At 40.4% G+C, this 15944-nt stretch overlaps 1 protein-coding gene across 1 annotated transcript; it reads left to right on the top strand.

Moving 5' to 3' along the window:
* On the top strand, nucleotides 1-14272 carry fam102bb (family with sequence similarity 102 member Bb; the record flags this gene model as incomplete). The annotated part of the gene is made up of 11 exons (XM_079221088.1): nucleotides 1-146; nucleotides 3789-3909; nucleotides 4892-4921; nucleotides 5357-5473; nucleotides 5981-6027; nucleotides 6968-7059; nucleotides 9692-9793; nucleotides 10582-10816; nucleotides 11809-11945; nucleotides 12717-12786; nucleotides 13601-14272. The coding sequence occupies 11 exons, from the start codon at nucleotides 1-3 to the stop codon at nucleotides 13641-13643; spliced, it is 1140 nt and encodes a 379-aa protein (XP_079077214.1). The 3' UTR covers nucleotides 13644-14272.
* Nucleotides 14273-15944: the final 1672 nt, after the last annotated feature.

Here is a 15944-nt window from a genome sequence, read left to right as displayed (position 1 = left end):
ATGGATTTAATGATGATGAAGAAGAAGAAATTCAAGTTTAAGGTGGACTTCGAGCTGGACGAGCTCTCGTCGGTCCCCTTCGTCAACGGTGTCCTTTTCTGTAAAGTCCGGCTGCTGGACGGCGGGTTCTCGGAGGAGTCTTCACGGTGAGGCGGTCTGGTGTTCACGGGCTCATTAAACACACCGAGTGTATCACGGTAACGGCTTTCTCTGGCGTGGAGTTTCCTTCTAGCCGAGGAGCTTCAGCACGCGACGACACGGCGTGAGAAACTAGCGGCCGTGGGTCAGCTGTTAGCGGCTGTAACGGCGTTCAAATGACTCGTAACCTTCCAGTCGAAGCTACCGACGGAGGCAGGAATGTAACCGACATGTTTAACGTCGACCGGGAGGGAAACAAACTCGAGCACGAGTGGCAATGCGTGCTCTTAAATATTCCCTCACGTGAGCCCACGTTCTGGTCGTGTTGCACGCGACACCGGGTTACGTTTCACCGGGTCTGGAGGCTATAACTTCCTCGCTGGTTGTGGGATTGATTACTATGCTTTAAGGAGCCAGCTGACTTGTCATAAAGCTGAATACGATGTCTGGTGTTTAATCAATTGCGTCATTAATGTGATGGGCGGCCTGTCACAAACCTGTCACTGAAGTCGGTGTTTAGTCGTCTTACTTTATCCAGGTGTTATTGATTAGACTTGAGCGAGCACATGCAAGGACAGTGCATTGTTTTAAACCTCTAAAACACATATTCAGCATATGCTGTCCCAAATTAGTTCTGTCTCATTCTTGGGCATATCTTCCTTTAAATTAGTGTGACACCATGTTTGTGTCTCACTATATGGCAACTGAAACAGTACATTAGCTTAGTTGTATTATTATTTTTAAATAAAGGAAACTGACATAGTGCATACTAAATAGTTTGAAGAGAAACAGAAAATGACCCCATGCCTTCATTCACCCTGGAGACACATCGACGTGTTATGCTAAAGACATTTTTGCTGTCAAGTTGAGACAAGCAAATACCTTCATCCCCTCTGAAACCGGTTCTGTGCTTTTTAGTTCACTTAAAGTGGCTTTTATCAATCTGTGCCTTTTTTTTCTTTTTTTTCTTCCATTTGTTAATGCTGAATTATTCTTTCAAATAAGTGATTAGTCATTTGATCTAAAACATGCCCATGAGTTTCCAAGGTGACGTCTTCATATTGCTTTTTTTTTTTACAACCAACCATCTAAAACCCACAACAATCTAAGACCGATACATAGATATTTAATGAACTGTAACGCGGTCAAGAGACGGTCATATCCTCTGTCTGGAACTAGTTTTAGGTTCACACTGATACCTAAAACATTAAATAAAACTGGCTTTTGACATTGGACAAAGGGGGAAAGCATTTTAATGGAGTGAAACTGGAGGGATTAGATGGCTTCACCCAGATTATATAACAAGCCCTCTGTTTGCTCTTCAGTAAGTAGCTCTTATAAAAGGGCTGGAAAGCCCCAATCTGTCAGACTTTATTAATCAGGATACTTCTAAGGTCTTGACATTTAGGTAATTTTAATATAGCTGCCATTTTCTTTATACATTTTGTCACATGTAAGCAGCTAAATGAAATGGAAGAAACACTGTAAAATGGTTCTTTAAGCCCTCAACCCAGACAAACATGGATCTCATGTGGTTGAGATTTTAATTAAAACATCGTGTTCTGGCTCTTTTAGATGTTTTAGCTCGAGGAATTTGCAGTCACGAGTCTTGAGTGTCGTTAAATAAAATGTTTCTGTGGCGGTTGTGTTTGTTAGACCTGCAAACTTCAACGTTCCTTTTGACTCACTCGATTGTAAAAGGAAGTGAGGACGATTGTTTTATGAGCCTTTCTTTTCCTTTGGTGTGGCTTGTCATCACGGCTGCTGCATTGTTTCTGCCCAAAACCAGTTTTTCTTGTTCTATAAGTATAACGTTTTTCTTTTGAGACAAATTCCGATTTGATCATTTCATTGATGCTAGACAAGGGAAGACCCTGCACCAAAGTCATGTCAAATAAGATGTGTTTTCTGTGTGTTTTGTGAGAGAGGTTCTGCCTGAAGCCTGACCACATCTGCCTGTTAAAAGGAGAGCAGCTGTAGTTTAGCAACATATCTGACCCATCTATAGAGATCAGAGAGATGACCTCTGCATGTGCTTAAAACCAGACTTACTCGCACTCACTACTAGGATTTTGCTGTGCTGGGAAGTGCTGTGCGTTCCACTACATGCAATCGAGCTAGGATTCTCAAAGAGTGCAGCGTCCAGCTGGCGGGAGGTTCCCTCTCCGTCTCTGGGAGTTCACTCTGAAATGTATCAACCCCGGGATGGAGTCAGCGTTTGTAAAACATTAGTCACGCATCTGGTGCTTTGTATTTATCGTCAGGCAGGGATGCCATGCACAACTCTGGCCTGTGTGTTCAGTCAGCCTTAACGGTCTTAACAGGGATCTGCACACCCTAGTAATCATTTTAGTCTTTAGTTTTATGTTGTCGACACGTCTGGCACAGACATTTCTGTTTGTATCCCTGGTTTTTATCTTTTTTTTGTCACTGTTTCAGATGCAAACTGTTGTCAAATGTTTTGACATGTTGCATTTGAGAAGAAAACCACCAGCTCTGCTTGTATTTAAATCCAGCAAAGCTGATCTAAATGAATGGCATGTGGGCTGTCTTGACAGAAGGGAGTTGGTTTGGTGAGTGGGAGAGGAGAGGATGCCAGTGAAAGAGGCCATCTGGGGTATCGTGATGCTGCCCACGCATACGCGCTCTTTTCTGTTTCACTTCATCTCGTCTGCTCACTGAGAGTAGGCTACGCCTCACTCTCATTTGATTTTATCTTCTAGTTATTGGCAGAGGATGCGTGTGCATGCGTTTCTTTTTTACTCTCGTGAGCAATACGAGCTACACCTGCCGCCGCAACCTTTTGGGTTCAGCAGCCAAATGAACCACAGGTGAAAACAGGGCTGGGATTAATTTGCTTGTTTATTACATATTAGAAAATGTACATTGGCAATTTAGCCTGAAGATGGAGAGAGACTGGAGGATTGTTAATCCACTAGTTATTCAACCTAAGTGGCTTTAATTGTTATGTAATAATGATATTAAACTTAAAGAAATTAAATTGTGCTTTCACAGCTTAGGAATGTTATCAGGGCGGCAAAAACAAGTGACAAAGGAGTGAATTAATGGTAATTATCTAACAAAAATCTGATCTATAATTAAAACAAATCTTTGTTAAAAATAATTGTCATAATATTTCTTTCCCAACCATTCTGTCATTTTATAAAAGCAGCCAACATTCTCACATAAACGGCACACAAAAACCTCTCCCAAAAACAATACAATAAAGTTTTAGATTTTAAATCTGAAAACCATTTGGTCAAAGAAGAAGTTCTACAGCTACGAAACAGTTCAGCTAATCTATGCCGGCTTTCTTTCATTTTCTTTCTGTTTATTGTAATAAATATGCTTTCCCATGTATAATATATGATGCATTATAATTCTGATACGCAGCCAAACCATTAGAGGTTATAATGTGAGTTTCTCAAACCGCAAAAGGAAATGAGCAAGTTTTTCAATTGTTCAGAGACATCTCAAATGATTGAGCTTCATCTCAAACCGTGCCAGTTTCTGCACCAATCTCGACCCAAGATGTCTAACATCCAATTATAAATTAGCCTTTTAGACTTCAACATGTACACGTTCATTATATCTGACCAAACAGAGTGCCTAAAGATGGACTAAGTTTGCGTGATTTTTCCCTCACACAGGGAGTCGGTGCAGGCCAACTGTGTTCGATGGAGGAAGCGGCTCTCTTTCCCCTGCAAGATGAGTGCCAATGCAGGGACCGGGGTGCTGGACCCTTGTGTGTGCCGCGTGTCTGTCAGAAAGGTACCGTATGAAGCCACTGTGGTCCAGATATCCCACTTCAGATATCAATACACTTACATAGTTGATCCATAATGCGATGCTTTGCATGTGGATGACATGGCTCAGGTTAAAGACGCGTCAGGCGAGGATTGTATAAAAAAAAATGAAGGCTTTTGTTCATGTCTGTAAAAACAAGGAAGCAGAAAAGAGGAGTGTCTCATCTTTTCCAGCAGAATTGCTGTACCTGGGTCAAATTCCGGTCTTGGTTACGTTCACCTTTTATGCAGCAAATTGAAACTTGAGAGGGAAATATGAACTGTAAAGTGGCAGTCAGCAAACACAGCATTCCAAAGAAAACCGACTCATCACAGCGAAATCTTTGTCCTTTTCTGTCCTCTGTTTAATCATGTCACGTTGCATAGTTTTTACGACATGAGGTTAAAAAAAACAGTAAAACCAACGGAATGGATGAACCTGAATAAGCCTTCCTGGTGAAAATGCATCTTGTGTTTCCTCACTGTAGCTGCAAGCTGTTTGTGGTGTGCCCTGCCGTCTTTGTTTTAGAACACGGAGCGTGTCAAGTACCCAGAAACAAAATATTTGCCTTCACCGGTGGCTCCCTTTTCCGGTATTTTGGATTTGAACTTTAAAATGTCAAGCCATTACCTATTGCAAAGTAGCATATATGCAATATTGTCATCGTTTACCAGACCAGTAATAATTTAGTACGTTTTTAGTCTTAAAAGGGTCAATAAAACGCGTAAGGAGACTTACCGTTTATGGTGCCTGGTCTGGAGCATGTAAATCAGTATCTGGATTTGTACGGAGCTAAAACATTCAATTAAACGTTCTTTTCCCATCCCAGAATTTTGGAGTTTGAATACATTTCAAACACATTTGACAGGGAGATGGTGATCACTTGTTTTATTTTTAAACCTAATCATGTTTGAATGAAGCATACATTGAGATGTTTAATTTAGATGTTTATTATTCTCTTTTCCAGGAGCTGAAAGGGGGGAAGGCATATGCAAAGGTAATTCCGCCCATGCTTGCGTCATCCAACCCCCATTTCCTAACCCGACCTCCAGGTCACGTAGATTTACAGTAATCAGCCATATTTTTGTAGATATCCATGTGAGCCCGTAGCACACAGATGGCCTTTGCTGCCTGCAGGTTGGCTCATCCTGTCACTTAGTCTCTCTTTCACTGTTTACAAGTAATTATTTACTGAGCATGCTACATTTTTTCTTGTAGACTTTCTAGACGAGATAAAAAGCCATTTTCACTTTTAATATTACCTGCTTGCCATTAGAGGAAAAAGTTTTAAAATGTGCTAATTCTGTTCAGTTTCTCTCATTTCCTCACTGCTGTCGTTTCACATCTAGAGATTGTCAAAGTGCTGACTGGTCAAAAACACCGGCCTCCTGAGAGAAAACAAAGTTCACCCAGTGTCGTTTTTCTTCTTCAGCTTGGTTTTGCAGATTTGAATTTAGCAGAGTTTGCCGGCTCAGGGAATACAACTCGCAGATGTCTGCTGGAAGGCTACGATACCAAAAATACTCGTCAGGATAACTCCATTCTCAAGGTAACATTGAAGCTACGGCAACGCATTCACATCAGTCTCATTTTACTTCTTTAGGAGGAAATCTTAGTGTTTTGAATACAAGCATGGTGTTTTTCTCAACTCGAATGTTTTGTTTGCATAAACATTAAGGATAGCTTGTCACAAAAATGGCTACGTTGCCAGTTAATCCATTAGATTGTAGCCATAAATGATTGTATTTTTTATATTTTCTGCTCCATATCGTGTATAACGGTCTCTAATTTGTGACAAAGCTAATGAACAAAAAGGCAAAAATAGATAATTATCCGCCTCACCCCATGTTTTCTTTTTTTAAAAGATGAGATATTAATCTCCAGTTCTCCAGTGACTGTTTTAATTTATTTCTTGATTCTTGTAGATTTGGAACAACTATGCATGGACCAAAAACACCTTAACTTGTTTTCCTTTAAACCAATAATCCGGGCTAGTAGAAACCTTGGGTGCAAAGCAAATCTGAATCAATTAACAAGTCTCTTTTTCTCTTCTTAGGTCATCATCAGTACACAGCTCATGTCAGGGGATCCCTGTTTTAAAACGTAAGTGAAAGTGATAACTTTCCACTTTAGTACGGTGAAAAATCTGCTTTGGGCTGCAGTTCATAGTCTGTACTAAGAGTGTCAGGAATGATGTCAGCTGACTGTAGTTCAGTCACTTAGGATTCTTAACCATAAAATGTGAGTCATAATGCTGTTTAATTGCAGAAGCTTTGGTCGAACAAAGCTTTAGAATTTAACTATTTTCTAGTCGGCCTTTGCTCGACTATGAGCGTGCCAAGATTTAGACATAACTGTCCTGGACCGGACAGTAATTTAAAACAGTGTTCTCCTTTTCTCTATCCGAACCCCCTCTTTTTCCTGTCTGTATCTCTACTACCACTATCAAATACTGCCAGTCTTAGAAACAAATTATTTGTTTCTGTGCCATAGTTATGACGTCAAATCTCCTGCTGATTGCATTTGTTTTGGAGCTGCTCCAAGAATGCTGCCGTTAGTGTGGCACGACAGACTTGGGAAAGTTTCATGGGAATCAAATGATTCAGATATACGCAAGACTAAAGACCTGTTGGCTAATCAGACTTTCACATGTCAAAAGCCCTGATTTATTTCATCCTGCATGTGATAAATTGTACGTTGTTATACTAGTATAATTATGATTTCAGTGAAAGTGTGTCAGTACAGAGAGGAAAAAGCTGCTTCACCCAAGGGCAAGATTTGACCTAGAAATTATTCGGTAGCCTGTATGTAAATGCCAAAAGCTGCATCTTCTTTTATTGCAGCATGTATTTAAATATTAAGTGTCTCCAGTATATTCACTTTTTAGCCTTGGCTTTTAAACCTAACATAATGGTATTTTCCTTAGTTTAAACCTAATGTGTTAGTCATCCCTCCCTCTCACCTTGCTTTGTATTCCTAAACAAGTGACACATTGAAATACAAGACAGGAGAAAAGGCCTGATTGTCTTCCCTGTGTCACAAGGCCGCCCTCCACGGCCACAGTGATCGGGATCCAGGGGGATGGAGAGAGCCTGCTGGAGGAGAGGCGGGGCGGGGACTCACAGAAGGGTTCTGGTAAGAGAAACCTCACCACACTATTCCTCTGGCCTGCTTAGTCATCCCACTGGCTTTTCCAAACGTTTACCTGATGGAGCACACTCCCCATGGAGTGGGTCAGGGATGATGTATTTTTCTAGGCCAAATCGGAGGTTGGCATCGCTCTGGTTCCCTCGACAAAAAGCAGATAGGACTTTCCACTGGATTTTAGATTATTGCATAAAATAATCTGTGGGAAACACAAGTTTAGGATACTGACCAGTTTTGTTCAGCAAAATAATCTTCACAAATGAACGCCACATTTATGATTTTTGAATTATTTAACAGACAGTGTCACAACCGCTCTGCTTTCCTTTGCTATATTTAGCTCCTGCTAATAATTTAGGTAGATTTACATTGGAATGACATAGAAGATGAAATATTCCTTCCAACATCTTGACCACGACAAAACTTATTTCCAGTTTAGCTGTGTAAACTCACTGTGAATGAGGAGAGTTGCTTAACATCACCTCAGCACTGGTTGTTGAAGTGTCAATTTCTATCATATTTTCTATCCAATCGAACCAACAGCGTTAAAAACTATTTGGTTACACTTCTAGGGTTAGAGTGGTTATAATCCAAGTTTACTGGCCAAATTTAAATTGGGGAGAGAGTACGAATTGTAAGTAGTACCATCTGATATAATCCTGTTATATTTAATAAATCATTGCTTTATATAATCTTTTGCAGTAATTAAAGAAATGAATAGCATTGCTAACAGATTTAACTATGGCATAACCTGTGATTTAATGACTGCTTGACATACTCCACCCCACACTCGTGTCGCTACAGTAACAACTTTGAAATCACACCTAGCAGTTGCTGCTAATGCAAACCGACCATTGCGTGTTGCTTACACTATTAAAAGTTTCCACACTGGTGAATGAATAGCTTTTATTACACGAGGGAAAACTTTGTTTGTCACAGAGTTTAGCAACTTACATCAGCAGTAAAAATGCAGACCGATTTAGTTTTGTGTGTTTGCACGCTACACATGATGCACATACTTTATGTAACTGCTATTCATCTCCCATCCAGCACTATGAACATATTTATTTCCCAGCTGCCCCTTTCTGCTACATTTCTCTCCCGTGTTTCAGCCCCATGTCTCTTGTTCTGTGTGTGTTTCTCCATGTGTGAACACATTGCAGTGTTGTTCCTCCTGGAAGCTTCAGAATGTAGCACAGCTCTTTCATGTATAATTTAAACTAGTTCTCTTTGAGATTAGCTGCAATCTGCTCCATCCTGTAGGCTCTCGCATGGTTAAAAATAGGAGTGTGTATGTGTGTGTGCGTGTCTGTCTAGGGGGTTGTGTGTTTGCATGTGCACGATATGTCTGCTGAAGACGATGCTCTTTTCATCAGCATCATCTTGTGTGTGTGTGTGTGTGTGTGTGTGTGTGTGTGTGTGTGTGAGCAGTATTAATTCAAATGGTCTTTTGTGATAATATATTCCTGTATGCTTATCCTCCAAGACATGTTGGAGTGTGACAAATAATACATTGAGATATTCTGTGAATTCTTGGATGCATAGGTCAGTGTAACCTGTAAACTTTAAAAAGTGGGCCAAAAAGGATTCAGGGTTAATGTCTCTGGAAATGGTGTCTTTATTTCTGTTGTGCGGCAGAAGCCTTTCCTTCCTTTCCTGCAGACATTTGCACTCTGAACTGTTCTTCCAGCTCAGGTTTTTTCTTCACATTAAAATGGTGGCACACGTGTTCATGTTGCTGCACATGTTTTTAAAAAGGTTAAACCTCAAGACACGATTGTACATACAGTTGCCTCTCAGTTGTCAAATAATTTAGCTTGTTGATTCCCCTCTTTGTCTGATGCTGTTGTTATCATGGGAAACATATTTTAATAGTATTGAATAATAATTCCTTTTAAATGCGTTTATTTTTGCTACAGACAGATCTACTCATGTTTTCAGATACATACCAACTGTGGTCAGTCGCTCATTAATTCAGGGATGCTGAAGGAAGGGACAGTGTGGGAGGCAGCGGGATTTTTTCTTCTTCTGTTTGTAGAAATAAGCAACAAATCACCGGCTAGTAACACCAATCAGTCTACATGTAACAAGACGTAAGCTAAGTTTAATGTCTGGTCTCGATCAAAACGACAACAGAGATCTCTTTCATACGAGCAGGTGCTTTATAAAGAATCAGGGGCCGGAAATATCTGGTCATGTCTGTCTAAGAGAACAGTATGTCAAGTACACTTGATTATTTACAAAAGGAACCTGTGGTGTTGCAGTATGAGAAGTTTTTCTGTGTTCCTGTTTTAATTTTGGTTGAGCGCATATAACCACAAATTTACACTTCATAAGTTCACGTTGAATTATTTTGTTCAGCTAGTCCTTCATTTTGTGCCACACATCTGGTGCATTGAGCTGAGAAGGAGCTATGGTAGTAAACAAGTACAAAGCGTGGGTCTTTACAGATTTCGTGCTTCTTTGGCCAGTTTCTTTCGGACTATTTGAGGAAGCATAAGAAAACCTTGACATGTAGCGTTTTTTACTTAAATGATGGCCGTTCCATAGTAGAACAGAAACTTGTAGCGCTTTCCTGCTTTTGTCATCCCGTTCGTCTTTTCTTCTGGTCTTTCTCATGTAGCAGAGAGTCGAGAAGGGAAGTGTCCTGTTGTTTCTGATGAACTTGGGGGGTGCGGTCACTCCCGAACATCCAGCTACGCCAGCCAACAGTCCAAACTCTCAGGTACGGGGAAACAATCTGAAGTTTTTATTGTATATTTACTGTTATTGACCTGACATTGATGGCAGGCAATCATATAGACCGTTTTTTGGATGTAAATTATATGTAATATGTCTGTGGCTGTCAAAGCTGGATTGTTGAGTGACATAATTCAAACTTGTTGTTACCAGTGTCAACGACATAATGCACAAAACACTTCTGACTAAAGAGGAGGGAAGTGGTACAATTATGTTCCATTGAATCGCCAGAGCTGTTGAAACCTATGGCTCGAGTATCCATTACAGGCAGATCAGATGACTGTAATAAAAGATCAGGGGAAGTAGAAGGATGCACTGAGAGCAGCTCTAATGGTCCTCCAATTTTTTTTATTTAAAGACGTATTTCCTGCCTCATATTTTGTTTTTTGTGAAGTATGCCCTTCCATGGCTGTAAAGAACTGATGCCCAGATAAGACTAATAATAACTAACCTGCAGAAAATTTAGCAATTAAAGGCTGACAGCTGAAATTAATTGCAAAGCATTGTTGTAAATACAGAAATCTTGAAAGCACAAATGCATTACACTCCAGAATTGTTTTTACTAATTCATGAGGAAGTAGTATTGAGCTGGAATACACCTTTATAATTATAAGTACAAATCTTTGACAATTTGCTTCTCATTATATCCAATATGAAGAGCTTCTGGTCAAAGATACATTTTTACTAACTTTTGAGAGAATACTAATATAATAATAATATTATTAATAATATAATAATAATAAAATAGTATAAAATCTTTTCCATCCATCTCAGGATACAGCACCGGTCACTCCCGCTCCTCCAGCATGTCAGAGTTTAGCCACCGGAGAAACCATTCAGTTGGCAGCGCCTCAACGGGCATCGGCAGCATCCCGGAGCCCAGCGAGGACCGGGACCGAGACTCCAGACCCTGTCCTGCTCTACCTGAACACCCAGTCCCCAACGCCACCACTAGCAACCCAACTGGTACACCAGTGAGGAGCGCCTCGTCCTGTGAACGCCTCAATAGGTAATTTATCAAGTAAAGAAATGTATTTCATGAAACGTACATCCAGATAGTAATCATTGTCATGGTTCTGTTTAATGAAGAGGAAGCAGCAAGTCGTGGTAATCTCTTTATTGTAGGCGATGAGCACAAAACACAGCAGTTCTTTTTAGGAAGTTAGCAAACTTTAGAAATAAACACACCTGAGACTTGCACATTTAAGGAAGCAGCTGTCATGCAGTAGAAAGCAGCGAGGCAGAGCAGTGGAAGAGTCTGGTTTCATTATGTGGTGTCAATAGGGGCTCTTTGTATTCTTTAAAATGTTAGTCATTGTGTTTGTGAAATCTAGAAATGTCCAAACACAACTCGAGCAGAGTAGCTTCTCCAACTCAAGACGGGGGACGGTTTTAAGTGCTTTTTGGTTTAAGGTGCACTTTATATTCAGCCAACCTCTTTGAAGACCAGCATTTAGTTCTGTATTTCTTACGTGATTATTACCTCAGACACTGTGGCATGTTTTACTTTATTCAGATATTAATTTAGGTAAATTTGCCTTTTCTTTCTTGCAGAGAATAAGAGGAGAAAAACCATACCACTCTCATATTTGTACATGTAAAAACCAAGCTACACTGACGAACCTCACAGGGACAAAGAGTCCAGGAAGTCACTGCGTCAGATAATAAAGTCAACCTAACCGGCTCATGTACCCTTGTGAAACCACATGTCTGTTTTTAAACTCATGTTCTTGTTTAGCTTAAACAAATTATATCTAATGTGTCATGTGGTAATCTTAAGAGGCGCTGGTAGGCAGCCGCCACAGTGAGAGAAATCTATTCTACTAAAAACAGACATAATTTCCTTCTGCTTAGCTGGAACCCCTCGGCTTACTGATTGACCACATCCCTTCTTACCACTAAATGAAACGTAGATTCAGTATGATAGAAGATCATTTTCATCTAGCAGTGGAAGCCATTGTTGGTGAAATAGACAAACTGACTCTTGTATCCTCTCCTCAGACACCCTGTGAAGCAGGACTCCATGGAGTCTCAGCTAAAGAGAATGGACGACACGCGGGTGGATGCCGACGATGTTGTAGAGAAGATCCTCCAGAGTCAAGACTTTACTCCCAGCCTGCTGGACTCCAGTGCTGAAGGTGAGCTACACATCCAGAGAAATAATAAAGTGTTTTTGTATAGTCTATCTGCAGGGTTTAATTATTTTGAATGTCAATAAGTTTGATCCCAGGCCGAAGTTTCCCTCCTTCTTGTATCGACTCAAGGAAAGTCATTTATGAAGTAAAAAAAGCCACAAATTTGCTGGTTCCAGATGTGCATATTTTGTGTTTTAATTTTTTACTGTATATATACTATAAATACACTAAATTAACTAGGGCTGCATCTAACAATCATTTACATAATTATTGTATTGTGTCTAATGTCAGAAATTTAAAATTTTCTCAATTGCAAAAATAAAAAACTGAAAATATTTATATTTAGGAAGCTGGCATCAACACATGTTTGGATTTTTGCTTAAATGTACTCAAACATGAAATCAATTATCAAAATAGTTGCCAACAAATTTTCTGACTATCAACTAATCAAAAAGAGGTGTGCGTGTGCGGGCGTGCGTGTGCGTGCGTGTGCGTGCGTGTGCGTGCGTGTGCGTGCGTGTGCGTGCGTGTGCACACACAGCTACTTTGCAGAACACAATAATTAACGTGTCAGTCTGAGTACTTTGAGGAGTGGGGCATTGTTTTTCTTTCCAAGGTCTCATCCAGCTCATATCTAGGAAAAGAAAGCTGCTGTCAATACATGATTATTTTTAGATTGCCTAGCAACTGGCTGCTCCTCATGACAATAATTATGCAGGAGGATTGTGGGTACTCTGTACTGACCAAATGTTACCACGATGCTGTCTGTTCCAGAGGAAGGCTTGCGTCTGTTCGTCGGCCCCGGGGGAAGCACGGCCCTTGGAAGCCATCACCTTCCCACACGGTGAGTATGGGATGCTCACTGGACTTCGCTCAGATTCAATGATTTGTTTCTCATAGAAGACGGAGCCAAAGATTCAACCATTATCAGCACTTTAAACTTTCTCTGGAGAACAGTACAAAAACTGCTGTCTCAGAGACTTTTTACTTTACCGTTTCAGCTTTTATTTCCAGATGGGAATAAGTATGATAATAAACGTCTCAGGGTTGGGCCAACACATCCACAACTAGGAGATGGATTGTTATATTTTTATAATAGGCCTTTCCTCTAGCACCACCATGAGGTTGACATTTGTGGTTTGTATTCAACATCTCACAATGTTGATATAAAGCTGTGTCATGCTGCAGAGTATCTGCTGTTTGCTTGGGGGAGAAAAGGATTCAAGGCCACTTTAAAGGGCACACAAGGTCTGACAGTAGTGTGAAACCTTTACTGATGTCTTACGAATAGTTACTGGTTATACAAGTGGAGCTAGATAAGTAGGGATAACACTGGACTACTGCCGTTAAGAAGATACCACCTATCGAACCAGTGGAGCCAGACGCAAGGTTAGCTTATGCAGACACAACGTAGATATTAGATGTCAAGTATCTGCTCTTTGTTTGGGTGAAAGTTAAAGGCAGTTTACAAGTAAATTGTGTCAGGATTACAGAATGGTGTCGTCTGTCATGGTGCCCAGTAGACTACAAAAGCACAGCCCGATACCCACTGCAGGGCCTCACGACACTGTATTGAAAGATGGAGTGATTGATTCATCGTAAGTTATGTGCCAGATGTTACATTGGGTTGCTAATACTGTCTTTTCTCGTTATCCCAGGGTGGGCGCTGGAGCGTACGAGCAGGTGGTGATAAAGCGTTAGACCTGCAGCCTCTCGGAGGTGGACTGACGCGCTTCCAAAAAAACAAAACTGGAGGCAAGGCTGTGTCAATTTCAATCTGCATTCCTACAGCACACACATCACCTGATCAGCACTCTGTCTGACCTTCCAACAGTGCCCTCCTGTGTCCAAATGTCCTGAAGGACACTGTAGCTCCATGATGGAGAGGTACACCTTTATTACCTCGGGGGAAACGTACAGATATGAAGGGAAAAGACGCATTGGCCAGATTATTAACATGTATGGAACTGACAGTGTCCACTCCTCCATGTTCTGGGTGAGATTAGCCTCATCGGTTTGAGGTCAACCTTATCACCCAGCATTCAAACCAATGGTTGGGAAATGGAAGAAAACAATGACCTTTTCTCTCTAATGGAGGACACTGGGACAGGCTGTGTGTGTGTGCGTGTGTCATCAGAACGCACTGAAATCTACACTGAAGAAGAGTATGCAACGCGCTTTCAATACATTCCTTTAGTCTCTCAGTGTTTGTTTTGGACTTCCTTTTCAAATAGGATGCTCTTTTTAATATCCGCCTATAAGCTGCTAAAAACATTGTAGTTGTTGGCACTCTGACAGCCGCTGGTGTTTTGAAGTTGAGAATGTTTTACTACAAAGACGAGGCCTCAGACCTGAGCTGTGTGTGTGTGTGTGTGTGTGTGTGTGTGTGTGTGTGTGTGTGTGTGTGTGTGTGTGTGTGTGTGTGTGTGTGTGTGTGTGTGTGTGTGTGTGTGTGTGTGTGTGTGTGTGTGTGTGTGTGTGTGTGTGTGTGTGTGTGTGTGTGTGTGCGTGTGTGTGTGTGCGTGTGTGTGTGTGTGTGTGTGTGTGTAAAGACCACTTGAAGTCGTAGTAGCCGTTAGCCTGGATGAGTGGAGGGATGTGATTTGTTCTCTTATGAGGAATGCGTTATTGCTACTTGCAAAGAGAAAATGGGAGAATGTGACAATTTGCTTCATCGTAAATCATAAGAAGCCCTTGATCTCATGAGCTTGCCAAGCAGTTTAGAAAACCCTGCAGTACTATTCTGCCGTAGGAAGACAACATGCAGTTACAACATTTGTTCAAAACTGAGTTTTCAAATCTAACTTTTTGACAAGAACTGACCTCTTGGTAATCCAGTTTATTAAATTGACTATCTTAACAGATCTCAGTAGCCTCCCTCTTTTGCTTTGACTCTAGTGACATACATGTGCTTTGGTGTGATTAAGCTACCTTCAAATCCCAAATGTATTGAGTTGTAAATTATCATATTGATTTTACTATAGTTATATTAATAGACGTAAAGACGGACACCCAGATAAACAAATACATTTAATTCCTGTAATCTAAGGACATATACATTATAATAAATAATCAAAATAAAGTTTATTTTTCATAAACAAACTACTTTTAAAAAGACAAGAAAGTGGAGAGAACACAATTTTGTGGGTAAATACACACATTTCCCCATCAAATTCACCAAAGATTATCCAAACACAGTATCTGCTTTTTCTTTCTTCTATTCGGGTTAACAACTCAGCCTAAAATGTAAAAATTGACTACTGTCTGCCTTAGTAGAGCAGTAAATACAGAATATAAAAAGGGGCTTCTATGATCAATATTACTGCATAAGGGCATATATCTAATGCCCAGCGTTTCAGCCATGTATCTATTGTAAACCTGCGCTTTGCAACTCGACTACGTCTTTCCGAGCTCTCCTGTTGACCAGGAAGCCGACATCAGTGAACAAATGGAAGATCCTGTGACGTACTAACAGTTGTATTAATGTGTAAATGTTGCATAATGCCATTTGTTTCACTTAATGATTGTACAGAGAAGGACTAGTTAAGTTATCCACTGCCATGAAGAAAATACTCAACAGCACCGGTTTAAAAAAAAAAAGGAAATACCCAGAGTAATAGTTTTGTGTTTGTATCTATAACATCTTAACTAAGATTTAGCCTTAAAACCACTAATTAGCCAACACAATCAATACATTAATGATTATTGAGTCTAATCTGAAACAAAATAATTGTGATGAGTTTTGAAAGCCTGATAGCATCATGCACGTTGACGATTTGCCTTTCAAGTCCAACTGAGAGGACCATTTATTCAGTTTATTAGCAAATTTGCCAAAGTACACAACACACTGTTATTACCTGGGACGCTGTCAGGCCTATGCATATTGAGACAATATTAGACTTATTATAACTATTAAACAGACTGTACAGTATCTGTAATCTTCTGTCATAAGCCATAGTAGAGGTAGGATACTTCCTCTTCTAGATAATCCATGTACGTGTT

This window comes from Taurulus bubalis (assembly GCF_910589615.1).
Source record: "Taurulus bubalis genome assembly, chromosome: 7".
Classification (NCBI taxonomy): Eukaryota; Metazoa; Chordata; class Actinopteri; order Perciformes; family Cottidae; genus Taurulus; species Taurulus bubalis.
The sequence above is the reverse complement of the archived record's forward strand: the minus strand, read 5'-3'. Positions and strand labels throughout refer to the sequence as shown.